The 14795-nt window shown below is 38.8% G+C and overlaps 1 protein-coding gene across 6 annotated transcripts in view; it reads right to left on the minus strand.

Annotated features, from left to right (window-relative positions):
• The window catches only part of tmem232 (transmembrane protein 232), a 67620-nt gene that overhangs the window by 17744 nt on the left and 35081 nt on the right, over window positions 1-14795 (minus strand). For all 6 annotated transcript variants that reach the window (XR_009512131.1, XR_009512132.1, XM_059969509.1 and 3 more), the window contains 4 exons: window positions 13742-13920; window positions 11502-11628; window positions 7376-7571; window positions 2718-2896 (listed from right to left, as the gene is read on the minus strand). Coding sequence is in view for 4 of the 6 variants with exons in the window: in XM_059969509.1 (XP_059825492.1) it covers window positions 2718-2896; window positions 7376-7571; window positions 11502-11628; window positions 13742-13920 (681 nt within the window). In the remaining 2 variants the exon portion in view is untranslated. The remainder of the gene's footprint in view (window positions 1-2717; window positions 2897-7375; window positions 7572-11501; window positions 11629-13741; window positions 13921-14795) is intronic.

Consider the following 14795-nt stretch of genomic DNA (forward strand, 5'->3'; position numbering starts at 1 on the left):
TGTCGATCAAAGGAACAGCCTAGACTGATACAGGTTCTCACCAGTGGCATCGCAAGAGTTGACAGCCAGTTCTCAACTCAACATTGGGGACTCAAGCTCCGAATTGTTTTCTCAGGGTTTACTTCCAAAGCCATGCCCTATGAGTGGGTATAGCCACAAGGTTTAAGATCAGGATTTTCCCTCTCCAAGATGAGTTGCTGGCCACGGCTGAAGAGCTCCATGTTCCTGAGGTGATTCAGCCCGCCTGTTGAAACGGTGTACCGGGATGTGGCCACTGCGACATGCTAACAGCTACTTGGAACCAGGGATGAAAGCCAAGTGTCCAGTGGGTTCAAAGGTAACATTCAAGATGATTGTTAATACCTTCTAAATTTTCATAGTTCCTAACTTGTTGTAGTCGTATATCATTTCATTTTCACTCCCAGTCATTTTTGGCATCTCCAAGCCTGAACGCTTGAAACCACAGTGAGCAAAGCAACTTGTTATTGTCTTACTGCTTAATTCTCGCCATTGTTCATAACAAAAATCACTGTTTTTAATAGGAACACATGCATCTAATGCTATTTAAAAACTGTTCACTTTAAGCACAGTGTAGTGTCTAATGGCTACAGGGGTGCATGCACTGACGCTAGTTAGAACCTATTTGGCAAGTCTCCCACCCCAATAAAGCAGCTTCATGTCCCAAATAAATGAAGGGAAACCCAACAATTTTCTCAATTTGATCTTGTTCTTCAGAGTTGTCCCAAATAAGCAGTTGCCCCAATTAATTGATGGCCCAATTAACTGGAATCCACTGTGTATCATTCTTAAATAAGCAGCAGGCAAGTATTATTTCACCTGATTTTATAATGCATTCCTCTTGCAATAATGGCTATTGCTCCAATTATTGTCTTAATTCAACAGGGTACATTTCTGAGTTTCATCAATGAAGGCACCATGAACTCTCAGTACAACAACATTCTGAGGTTCCTCTTCATTAAAATCCCGATTTTTTCCAATATTCCAACGGGTGGAGAACTTAAAATTTAATACCACTTGCGTGATCTTATTTTAAATATCCATGTACTTATGCAATCACTTCGTGTCCTTCTCACCACTTGCTTTCCTGCCACTGCATTCATGAATACAGATGGTTAATACTTGAGACCCCTGCTCCGATCCTTTGGGTACCACCACTTGACAAACTGAAAAATAATAGATTTACATTGACTCTCTGTTTTCTGTTAATAACCCATCTGCCCTCCATTCTAAATGTGCCTTACCTGCCATTGGATAGGAAAATACCTGAAAAAGGGAGTGGTCAGTGGAGAGGGAAGAGCGAATCAGGGAGACACAAAATAAATCATTCCTTCAATATACTTAAGGAGCTTAAGAATGTCTATCCAGAAGAGATAAAATGATGCCTTTTACGTCATCTAGTTCCACCAAGGAGTAGGGTTCTGGTGAAGGGTTCCAGCCCAAACTGTCAGCTATTTACTCCCCTTCATTGATGCTGCCTACTTTGCAGAGTTCCTCCTGTATTTTGTAAGGATTGAACGACTACATTGAAAGTCGCAAGGCTTCAAGACACCCAGCACTTTAATCCTTCAGCCCCTTCCCAATCTGACCATTCTGACTTTGGCCTACACTGTTTCTACATGGTTTATTACAGGCAGTGGAAGCAGGGCAGAAGGCTGGGCACTGCATTTTGTAGGAAACAGCTGATATCACAATTCTCCCTTAACGCAAAGCTACATTATCTGCATATACATCAAGAAACACAAACTAAACTGAGTTTATTTACTCTTTTTCCCAATTTTCAAATTCTTGGATAGTAAATTGGATATTTAAGGGTGTATTAATGTAATATGAATTACAGGTTTGCCTGTAAAAGTTTGAGGAACAGCACCTCTTCCATCTTGGCTTGTTGCTGCCTTTTGGACTTAATATTGTTTTCAAATAATCAGTTTTTTCTGCTTATCTTCTGATGCAAGATCATGTACATCAACTCAGTTTTTCTTTCTCCACGGATGCTACCTGACCTGCTGGTATTTCCAGCACTTTCTTTTGTGGTGGATGTTCAGCAACAGCAGTGTTCAGTCATTCACATTTCCAACATTTATGCTTTGTTTTGTTTCTCTCTTCAAAATTGACTCTCATTCATCTTTGACCTACTTGGCTCTGAAAGCATTACATCACCAGGACAAGCTTGATCTCCCTTTGTTCCCTCTGCTCCTCTTGTTTCTGCACATTTCTTGTTCTGATAAGGCTATTGATATGAAATGCTAACTTTGTTTGATTCTCCACAGAAGGTGACTTGTTGACTATTTCCAGCACTCTCCACTACTTTTGATTCTAGGGTATTATATATCGGACACAATCAATGTACCTATCATTCAACAAAAAAAATTGAAGTGTTGCAGGTTACATTAGTAAATCACAACAGTTACAGTTTGATGTTGTGATGTGTAAGATGATTGAATATTACACAACTATTCAATACACATATTGTATAATTGAATAACACAAAATAATACAAAGTAAGATAAATCTGAACACTTCATTCATGATAAGAATCTAGACGCTTGAAGGAGCATTGAAGCATACAGGATTTGTTTCTAAACCATTAAAAGTCAATGCATTAGCACAGAAGATAAGCAGTTAAAGGTATGCATATTTACTTTTTCCTGAATACATGACAAGTTTTTGACATAGTTTCCCATGCATATTCCAATTACCTCAGCAACTTTAATGGCTGTAAGCACTCGAGTGTCTTGTTCCAAGCTCTGATGTTTCTGCAGAGCTTTCCATGCAACATTCCTCATCCCCTCTCGATTTCTGTCACCATGGAGAATATGACAGACTTTTCCTAAGCTGTATGCTGCTCCATAGCGAATCCACCAGCAACTGCGCTGCTCTGTAAGATAGATTATATTTCCTTCACTTCCTATAATAATTGTGCTACTGTCCTATATACAAAATGACAGTAAGAGATAATACCTTAGAAGGAAATTAAATGCTTTGGAATGTCATTAAATCATACAGTAAGAATATAAAAATCCATCTTTGCTACAATAAATATGAATCTATAAAAAGGATATTACTTTTGGAGGCATAGAAGAGACAATTCATAACACTGAAATCATTACTCCACATTTCTAGAGCAACACACACAAAATGCTGGAGAAGATCAGAAGGTCAGGCAGCATCTATGCTTCTGTGTTTCAGGGACATTTCATCAGAACTGATGAAGGGTCTCGGACAGAAACATCAACTGTTTATTCCTCCCCATAGATGCTGCCTGACCTACTGAGTTCCTCCAGCATTTGAGCATGTATTTTGGAATAACAGCATCTGCAGAACCTCCATATTCCTTTCTTTTTTTCTTTTATATTTCTAGTCACGGCATTGCAAATGACAAAAGTTAGTATAGGAGTCCAAAATGCTTTTATCTTTATTTTTCATACAGTATGAACAGTACGGTATTTATACAGTAGGTTAATATAGTACTGTATTTAATATACATCAGACAAAGCCCTACAAAACAGATCAATTGCTTTCTGCTTAAAGCTAGGCAGGATGATGATTGTTTCTACCCATTGATTTGTTACTCTAAAGAGGTAACAATCTTACAGACAGCTTGTGGTATGAATCATTAGATTATTTAATCATAGATTACAAGAAAACTTCCATTGCAATTGTGTGTATACTACAAGTTATCAGTGATAATCTGATCCACATTTGATGTGCCCTTATGGTACAGCACTGAGTTCACTATGACGAAGATGAGCACATTAGATTTTATAAACTGAAACTACTGGCATGAATACATGAATTTAAAGTCATCAGTGATCTTACTTGGTCTCGGAATTTAGTGCTTGATATTCGTAGGGAAATTGGGAGGACACAGGATAGACAGTGAACAGCTGATGAAACCATCATGACAGGGACATCAACAGGGTACCAGTAGAATCTTATTATTATAGTTATTTAAAAATCAATTTCTACTTGATAACTGACAGATTTAATGGTTTGGCTGGCAGGTGGAAAGTTATCCAAATAGCAAGATCCCTAATCAGGAGTGCTTGGGAATAATCCTGGCATTCAGAAGTAGGAAGTTGCTAAACTATTACAGTTTGGGATGAGGCATTAGATAAGGCATGACAGATTGGTGGTGGAGGTTAGATTGGACATTGTGGAATGGAATTAGCCATTCCGCTAGGAATGTGATGAAATGAGTCAGTTCAGACCCTGAGGGAAGGACTGGAGAGATATTGGAGAGGAAATAGAATACATGATTAGTGGGATAAGAACTGTATGTATGAAGATTAGGAGCGGCATTCCCATTGTCTTCTGGTACACAACAAATGCTGGAAAGGGCATTTACTTTAAGAATTTAAAAGCAAATACTCAATGTGCAGGAAATATGAAATAAAGGGTTGGAATTCGTAGGTGCAAGAGGCAGGGTTTCAGATTATTGGATCATTGGAACATCTTCCAATGCAGCAATGAAACTTATGCAAACTCAGGTGACTGTGCTTCCAGTTCATAGAAACTTTGGGTTACAGAAAGTCCTCTGAATCCTTATATGACCCAAGAAGCATTTATACTTAAGAAGAACAGTTCTCCTGCTCAGAGCAGGACGACTGAGGCAATTTGAACTCATATAAACTTTCAAATATCATACGCATCATATAAGCCCGTAAGATATAGGAGTAGAAGCAGGCCATTTGGCCCATTGAGTCTGTTCCACCATTTAATCATGGGCTGAACCAATTCTTCCAGTCATCCTCACTCTCCTGCTTTCACCCCATACCCTTTGATGCCCTGGCTAATCAAGAACCTATCTATCTCTGTCTTCAATACACCCGATGACTTGGCCAATATCATCAAAGTGAGGTTGACAACTCTGTGCAAAGATCAATATCAGAAAATAAACATTATTTCAGGGGTCTGCAAGTTTTGGTCTTTGCATTTTATTACTCAAATGACAGTCATTTACTTGGTGTAGTAAGTTTAGCTAAGAACATTTGGTGGTGGGTGGAGGGGGACTGGGGTTGGGGGGGGTAAAATGTACTGTTGAAATTGTAACGTCACTGTGTTCACATCTGATGCTGTGTAATGGTCAGGCCCTCCAACGTGGATCTCAGCTGCAGGTGCCTCAACATGATTTCACCAAGAAATGACTTCTTTTTGCATGCTGGGGTCTTTTAAAAAAAGGACTAATTGATCCAAATTCCAGAACACACTGCGCTAAACCCTTCGATATGGCACAGATGGTGTCATGAAGTGGTAACTGTTTGTGTGCAACTCCAATGGGAATCATCAAGTATTCCCATTTAGGATTACTATAGCTGAAATCCATGGTCACAGCCATGGGTACTTCAGCAAGCAATATCATTTGAAGTTGTTTTAAAAAATCCATCAAATCTACTCAAAATCGGTGACTCTCGGACGGCAGATTCAGGTCACAAGTGCAGTTCCCCTTCAGGAAAATGTAAGCTGGGACCAGTTGTGCTGGTCTGCCCCTACGATTGAAGTGCTGAGACCTTAGACTGCCACTCCTGACTACCTTGTTGGTGAGTGTATGGTCTCTAGAAAATGAAACTGAAGCCCTCAGAGCAAGATTGCTGTACCTGAGGGACATCAGGGACTGCTACGTACTTTGCTTTATGGATCAGTGGCTCACACCACTGATTTCAGGTGCAGTGCTGCAGTCTAATGATTTCATCATTCTCCGCAAAAATCACAATGTGTGTGGATGAGTGTGAGCCTTTTAAAACATACCAGACATACCCAAACCAAAAACCGTGGATGAACCAGGACATTCATAGTTTGCTGAGGGCTAGATCTGCTGAGGGTGATTCCTAGCAGGGTGTCAAGCCATGATGGGTTACCTGGTAGGGCTCTGAAGACCTGTGCCAACAAACCACAGGAGTGTAAAAGGACATCTTCATTTACTCACTGCTGCAGTCAGAGTTTCCCACCTGATTCAAAAGGGGGACAATCATACCCATGCACAAGAAGAGAATGGTGGGCTGCTTCTACAACTATCGTCCAGAGGGATTCGCATCCACAGTGATGAAGTTGGTCATAACTAGATTCAACTCCTGCCGAAGCAAAGAGCTGGATCCACTGCTATTTGGCTTTCGCCACAATAGGTCTACATTGGATGCAATCTCACCAGCTCTTCACTCAGCCTGGACAATAGTAATACCTACATCAGGCTGCTGTTTATTGACCATAGCTCAGCATTCAGCACAATCTTACCCTCACTTCTAAACAACAAGCACCAAGCCTGGACCTCTGTACCTCCCCCTTCAACTGGATTCTTCAGAGTTCCAAGTTCAAAGCAACTTTCCTCACTGGAAGACCCCAGTCTGTGTGGATCAGAAATAACACCTCCTCCTCACTGACAATAAATGCTGTCACACCTCAAGTATACATGCTTAGCCCACTGCTCTACACTCACGATTGTGTGGCCAGGCACAACTCAAGTGGCATCTATAAATTTGCCAATGACACAACTATAGTTAGCAGAATTTCAGATGGTGACAAGGAGACATACAGGAGCCAGATAGATCAGCTGGTTGAGTGGTGTCACAACAACTTAGCACTCAACATCAGTAAGACCAAATAAGTGATTGTGGACTTCAGAAAGGGGAAGATGAGGGAACACACAGCAGTTCTCATCAAGGGACTAAAAGTGGAAAGGGTAAGCAGTTTCAGGTTCCTGGGGTGTTGATATCTCTGAGGATCTATCCCAGGCCCAACACACTGATGCACGACATTAGTTATATTCATTAGAAGTTTGAGGAGAATTAATATGTCACCAAAAATAGGTGCAAATTTCTATAGACGTACAGTGAAGAGCATTCTAGCTGGTTGCATCACCACCTGGTACAGAAGGGCCACTGTACAGGATTGGAAAAAGCTGCAGTAAGTTGTAAACTCAGCCAGCTCCACCGTGGGCACTAGCCTCCCTAGCATCTAGGACACCTTCATATGGCAATGCATCAAAAAGGCATACCCATCTTAAAGGACTCCCATCGTCCAGCAACATGCCCTCTTGCCCTCTTCTCATTGGTAAGTATAACACATGTATTATACTTATTGTAATTTTTTATTATTATAATGTATTGCAACTTACTACTACTAAACAACAAATTTCACAACATATGTTAGTGATAATAAACTTGATTCTGAATCTGATCCCAATGAAGAACAGGACCATGACAGGGAATACTAGGTCTCAAAAGCTGATAAAGATATCTTGAATGCAAGGTTTCTAAGATGGATGGTACAGCAGATTTAGAAATCTATACGGTTAGAAAGTAAAAAAAAATCCCAGTTTTAAATCTTTAGAACTCAATTTGCATTTCATCCTCATATTTACCATATGTTGCTGCTGGCTGGGTTTGTAGAAGATCAAGTAATCCTGGTGTATTGTTCCTGTCGGCTGATTTTGATGAAATCTCACACCCAATTAGAGCAGCCTTTTGAATTTCTGGAGTACTGCCATGGAGGCAGATGTCTCCTAATATACAACAGTAGAGCAAAGGCCAAACACGCAGATCTATGCTCACATTTTTCTAGAATCAAAATATGACATGTTGGTTTCTAACATTTATCCTGTATGATACTAACAACAAGCATTGTTGAGTCACATTGCTACATAATAATATCATTTTATTGAACAGGCCAAAGATACTCAGTAATTCATGACACACTTAATGCAGTCAGCTCTTCGGTCTTTGAGCAGTGTCTTTTCCTCTGTTCTTCATAAAGCACAAGTAATTTTGTTGTGAAGATTAGAATCAGAGAGATACAGCCAGAGCTCTGATTTAAAAGCCAAAAGGCAGACACAACAACCATTATATAGTTAATTAGCATACAAAAGCATTTTAATTCTGTAGTTTCTCAAACAAAATTTGACATCAATTCAGATGTTACTGGATGAGTATAATCAAAGATTTTAAGTAGCATCTTAAAGACATGAGGGAAAGGAAGGGAGGCCAAGACTTTTATGGAAGGATTAAGAAGGCTTACCATCTAGACAGCTGATGACATAGCTACCAATGGTAGAATGACTCAAACTGAGGATGTACAAGAGGCCAGAAATGTAAGACTGCAACAATCTCAAAGGGCATTAGGGTAAAGAAAGTGCCAGATATAGTGAAGGGTGAAACTATGGAGGAAAATGAAAATAAAAATGAGGACATTAAAATCAAGGAATCAAAGCCAGGGCCACCGAGAGATGAAAGGTGATAAAAAGTATGAACAATGAAATAGGCAACAGATTTGGGTGAACCCCAATTTATGTGGGGGAATAGTTTAGAGCTAATCATGAGAGCACACTGAAATAATTTACTGAAGTTAATTATGATTGTGAATGCAAGACAGAGGTGAGTTAAAGGAATTACATCAAAGGTTGTTACAGAGGTGAAATCACATGTTCTGGTTGCTTGAGAGGATGTGTGGTTGGCAATTCACCATATGCTCTTTAAAGCCATTCATTCATTCACTTCTCAATAGCTATTGTTGGGCAGCCCAGAATTTGTTATTCATCTCGAATTGATCTCAGAAAGGTGATTGTGATCCACCTTTTTGAATTGCTTCAGCGTTTCCGGTGCAGGTAGTCTCACAATGCTAGGAGGTTCCAGGATTTACCCAGTGATGATGAGGGAAATGTGATAACTGGAGCAGTCCATAAGCCCTCTTAAGCAAGTTTAACCTTTCAATATGATGGCTAATTCTCAGCCTCATATACATTCCTACTTAATCCTTACAGTTCCTGCAAATCTATTAGTTGTAACTTAGAACATATTTAACAAATTCTCTGGAGTTGTCAATTGCAACTTGAAGTAACTTGTTCAGGACAGAAGATGTAATTCTGAAGACAAAAGTGTAATTCTGTGACTATGAAGACAAGTACTAGGAACCCCAGTGAACAGTATTATATCTGCTTTACTTGTTTTATATCAGTATGGTGAAGAAGGAATTTGTGAAATGTGTACAAGTGAGGATTTTCCTTTATTATGTTTCTAACATAATGTGGCTGCAAACAACTTAATTAAGGGAATGAAGTGGCAACACGAATACAAAATTGGCCGAAGAACGCAGCTATCAGAATTGCAATGAATGTTACTTTTCAGACTGGAGAGAGTAATGAAGATTAATTTTATTTGCCATATGTACATTGAAACATACAGCGAAATGAGTTGTTTGCGTCAAATCAATCATCAAGGATTGTGCTAGGCAGCCCACAGCTGTCAACTCGCTTCCAGCGCCAACGTAAGTATGGCCACATCTCACTAATCCTAACCATACATCTTTGACATATGTGCTTTCCTCCAAAGCACCTGGAGGAAACTCACGGTCACGGGAGGAACGTATGAACTCCTTACAGATAGTGGCAGGAATTGTATCCCAAACTCACAGCTAGCACTGCAAACTGTTATACTATGTGCCACACACAGTGATCCCCAATACTGATCAGTAATCATAATCAGAGCTTTGGAGGTAACGTATATAACTCAAGGGTCTGTGGATTGGGTATATTAAAGACAGTGGTTCATAGATTCTTGATTAGTCAGGGTGTGAAAGGTTATGGAGAGAAAGCAGGAGATTGGGAGGAAAATTGGATCAGCCATAGTGAAATGGCAGAGCAGACTTGATGGGCCAAATGACCTAATTCTGCTCCTGCATCCTATGGTCTAATGTAGTAAACAATACAGCTTGCAGTAACAGATTATCATAGAGAAATGGGAAGATAAATGATGGTGAAATTTAATACAATGATACATTTGATAGAAATAATAAGAATCAATATGAAACAAATGTACACAGATATTTCTTTAAAAGTAGCAGGAAAAATGCAAATATTATTTACCAACAAAATAAACCTTAGCCTTTATAGATGGAGGAATAGAATACAAAGGTAAGAAACTCAACAACTTTACTTACACTGCACTAGTTAGATCTCAGCATACTGTTTTTAATTTAAGAAGGCTATCAAAGTTTAGAAGAGGTTGTAGATTTAACAAAATGGTATCAGGGCAGAAGCACCATTGATGTGGAGAGGTTTGAGGCACTCATGTAAGACGTTCTTACAGCAGAAAAAACAATGAGAAGAACGACAAAGGTGGTAAAAGTCAGAATGATTTTATCGTGTAAATAAAGAGGCAGTTTCTGTGGCAGATGGGCCAGTAACTGGCAGTTACTGACTTAGGCAGATTATCAGATTAACCTCAGTAACATATAAAAAGTTTTATTTTAAACTACAAGTTACTTTGATCAGATTGGGAATACACAACTTGTAAACATATTCAAAGGGAAAATTAGATCAATACTGAAAAGATAGAGCAAAAAATTTTCAAGGTTCTCTCTGGTACACCCCTCATCTTGGCTGCTTTTAAGTCAGGGAGGTGCAGATTTAAACATTTATACTTTAAAAGTATTTCTTTCTTTCTTTTGAATATGTCTCCACTACTGTTGCAGGTACTATATTCCACATCACAACAAAACAGCATACGGTTTAAAAATCATGGCTGTTTAAGCACATTATTCTCCCAAAGATAGCTTAATGAACCGAACAGCCTCCTCCTGTTCTTCATCATTCTTTTGATTCTGTAAGCTAGCAGTGCAGAAGAATAGCTGAAGGCTGTCTTTGTACTCCAGGATTGATCTTGAAATATCACTGGCTGTCTTATTTTGCCAGCTCCTGGAGGCGCATGGCTCACACTAGCTGTCTTCCTTTGTTTAAATCTGCAACCCTTGGACTTAAAAGGAGCTAGATGAGGGCTGTATCAGAAGGAGTGAAATAAACAAAACAAAATCTTATTGCTCATATTAGCCCAACACCCCTCCCTAATCAGACCAAAATAATTTCTTATGACATCCTTGACTTCTCCTTCTCATTGTACAGAGAAGGCCAATTAATATATTTTTAAAAATGAACAAATGTCAAAATCTTCAGATTCTTTGCTGCTGTCACATTCTTGAACTCAAAGTGGCCTCAGCTTCTACCACTGGACAGGGTCCCATCATGTTTTGAAACTCTCCCATGCCTATTTTGGTGCCTTTAAAGTTCTAGAGAAGAGATCTATTGACTACAGGATTGCCCTTATAGTGACAGCGTTCTGAAGGGAATCAGAAGACTTGTCAACATATTCAAACCAGAAAGATTTCCATTGCCGTATCTGTGTTACAACTGTTTCACACTCACTGACTAAAGTTAGGAAGGGAATTCATCTGAACTACTTCAGATTTTCGTATCATATTAAAGCTTTATCAGAGGAGGATTTTATGCAACAGAACAGAAAATGCTGTCAAAATGGAACAGGCATATTCTACAGCAGGAAAAACCAAGATGCCACTTGACATGCTGAGTCTTTCCAGCTTCTTCTGCTTTACTTCTGATTTCCAACAGTGGGGTATTTTGCTTTTAGATTTTATGGAAACATTTCATTACTACATAAAATTCATCGAAGAATATTTGCACTAACACAATATAACCTTACCTGCTTTAAGCTGTGAACACTTAACTGTGTAATAAGTTTTATACCCAGCTCTTTCAAAGCTTTCAAACAAGCCATGTTTATCTTGGCAGCCTCACTAAGGAGCAGCAAGCCAAGTGTAGAATCAATCCTAAAAAAAAAATTCAAGATATTGTCATCATTTATTTGCACAATTATCATTCATGGTTTTTATCTTTTCTCAGAATCAGAATCACGTTTAAGATCGCTGACATATGCTGTGAAATTTGTTTTTTTGCAAACTTCTGCAGATGTACCATGGAGAGCATTCTAATTGGCTGCATCACCATCTCGTAAGGGAGGGTGGGCATTACACAGGATCGAAGTAAGCTGCAGAAAGTTGTAAACTCACTACAAACTCACTGCGGGATAGCAAGCGTAATGGTTGGCAGATGTTTTTAATGACTGTTTCTAGTGCAGTGGGCTAAACAATACCACTGCCACCTATCACTGTTAATGCTTAAAAAAAAAGTTTCCTTGAACAAAATATTACAGAACCAACAAGAGCAGGACATTCTGAATTTGGCGATGGACAATGGGAAGATGGCCTCTGAGTAAAAGGTTCTCCAGAAAGAAGTGCCTGCTGTGTGGCAGGATTTTGAATTCTGTTTGACAGGCAGAAACTTGGGTCACAAAGAATGTGTTCAAATTACATACAGGGAATTATAATGGAATGAGGATAGAATAGGCTAGAGTAGAAATAAATGAACAATAAAGACAGAAGGCAAAAAGTGGCAAACACTTAGAATAGCATCCATGACAGTCAGTTGATGTGAATCCCAATAAGGAAGGAAGTCTGTAAGGGAAGGATGAACCAACCATAGTTAAGTATGAAAGTTATGGATGGAATTAAGCTGAAAGAGAAAACATACAAGAAGATAAAAGTCAGCAGAATACCTTAAGATTAAGATAATTCAGAATCTAACAAAGGAGAAACAAAAGATACAGCGGATAGACAATTAACTATGAGGACAAACTAGCAAGCAAAATAAAAAATGGATTTCAAGTTTCTTTCAATGTATTTAATTTTCAATTTGTGACCAGTTGTGATGGAATTCAGTTTATTTCTATTTCTCTACCCTTAGTTCTCTCTCCAGACAGGCTAGTTACCTTAAAATCCTTTACCACCCTCTCTCAACCAGCACCTCTGGCATATTTCTATTATCTTCCAGGGTGAAGACTGATGCAAAGTACTCATTAAGTTTATCTGCCATTTCTTTGTCCCCTTTGTTGAATTTTAAAAACTTCCCAATCATCCAACTTCCTACTCACTTTTGCTATCTTATATGCCCTTTTCTTGACTTTTATGTAGTCTTTAACTTCCCTTGCCAGCTGCAGTTGCCTACCCCTGCCACTTGAGAATTTTTATCATGGGATATATCTACTCTGCACCCTGTGAACTGTTCCCAGAAACTGCAGACACCTCTGCTCTGCCATCATCCCTGCCAATATCCTCCTCCAGTCCACCTGGACAAGCTCCTCTCTCGTGCCTCTGTAATGCCCTTTATTCCATTGCAATACAGATACATCTGACTTGTGCTTCTCCCTCTCAAATTGTAGTGTGAATTCAATCATGTTATGATGACTGCCTCCTAAGGGTTCCTTTACGTTAAGCTCCTTAATAAGATCTGGTTATTACACAAGACAACCTTTCCCCAAGTAGGTTCATGCACAAGCTGCTGTAAAAAGCCATCTCTTAGGCATTGGACAAATTCCCTCTCTTGTGATCCGACACCAACCTAATCCCTAAATCCCCTTGCATATTAAAGTTCCCCCATTACATTTGTGACATTACCCTTATTTCAGGCCTTTCCCAGGTCCCTTTGCAATCTCAACCCTATATCTTGGCTACTATTTGGAGGCCTATATATGATTCCCATAATGTCTTTTTTTACCCTTGAAGTTTCTTAACTCCACCCACAATGATTCAACATCCTCTGACCCCATGTTACCTCTTTCTAAAGATATAATTCCATCTCTTAACAACAGAGCCACACCACTGCCTATGGCCTTCCTGCCTGTCCTTTCAATACGAAGTATATCCTTTGATGTTAAACTCCCAACTATGACCTTCTTTCAGCCACGATTCAGTGATGCCCACAACATCATACTGACCGATCTCTAATAAATACTAATCTGTCTCTGATGATATAGTTTTTCTGAAATGTATTACATCCTTTTATGAAATTTGGAAACAAATCAAGTACTTTAAAAAGGAAACCCACCAATTAGCCTTGCAGAGTTGCTCCTTTTGGAGAAGGTGCTGCAGAACATCATCTAAGAGCTGCGTATTATGCTTCACACAAATCCAAACCATAAGGCATTCCCTTAGCACAGGGTTGATGGTACATCTTTTCTGTCCAGGCTCATCCACTTGCTGAGGAGATTGGCAATCTTTTCTTATCTAAAGAGAAAAGTGACATTTTGTAAAGTAATAACAATTTCAGTCATACATACTTGCTGATAAACCCTTCAGTTGAAAAAAGTCCAATTAAAGTTACAGTGAGCAACAATATTGTATAAATAAATAGTTATGAAAGGAATTTGAATTGCAAAATAGTTCATATGATAACCATGTTCCCAGCAATTTCCATTTTTAATGTTGTTTAGTCATTTAAAAAAAAAGTCTGTTGCCTGCCTCACTCTAATCATTGCACTGGAGAAACTGTCAAACTGCATACAAGACAAACGGGCAAAGAAGTCTAAAATACAATGATATAAGTAGCCATTCTATTGTGAAAAACAGCCATTGGACCTATTTATGTGCTTTATATGCATTAGGATCTTGGCTGCAAGTGACATAATTTCCAGACAAAATGTATCATTAAATGCACTGACAGGATTAAGGAAATTATTTTACCTTATGTAATTACATATCCTACATAGTTTAATTTATTTGAGAGATACAGCATAGTAACAGGCCCAATTACATCTATGTGGCCAATTAACCTACAAACCCAAATGTCTTTAGAGTGTGGGAAGAAACCCACATGGTCACGGGAAGAATGTACAAGCTCCTTACAGACAGTGGTGGAGTTGAACCCAGATCATTGCCACTATAATAGCATTAATTTAAATTGGAATATTTGAATTTACTTTATTTCTTGCATCCTTCACATACAGGAGTAGTGAAAATCTTTATGTTACGTCTCCATCTGTATGTGCAGTGTGCAAATTAGTAATTTGTAATAAATAGTACAGCAAATAGATATAGTATTTGTAATAATACAGTAAGCTATACAACAGAACAGTCAATATAGCTTAGAATTACAATTGTGT

Source organism: Hypanus sabinus, chromosome 5, assembly GCF_030144855.1.
Source record: "Hypanus sabinus isolate sHypSab1 chromosome 5, sHypSab1.hap1, whole genome shotgun sequence".
NCBI lineage: Eukaryota > Metazoa > Chordata > Chondrichthyes > Myliobatiformes > Dasyatidae > Hypanus > Hypanus sabinus.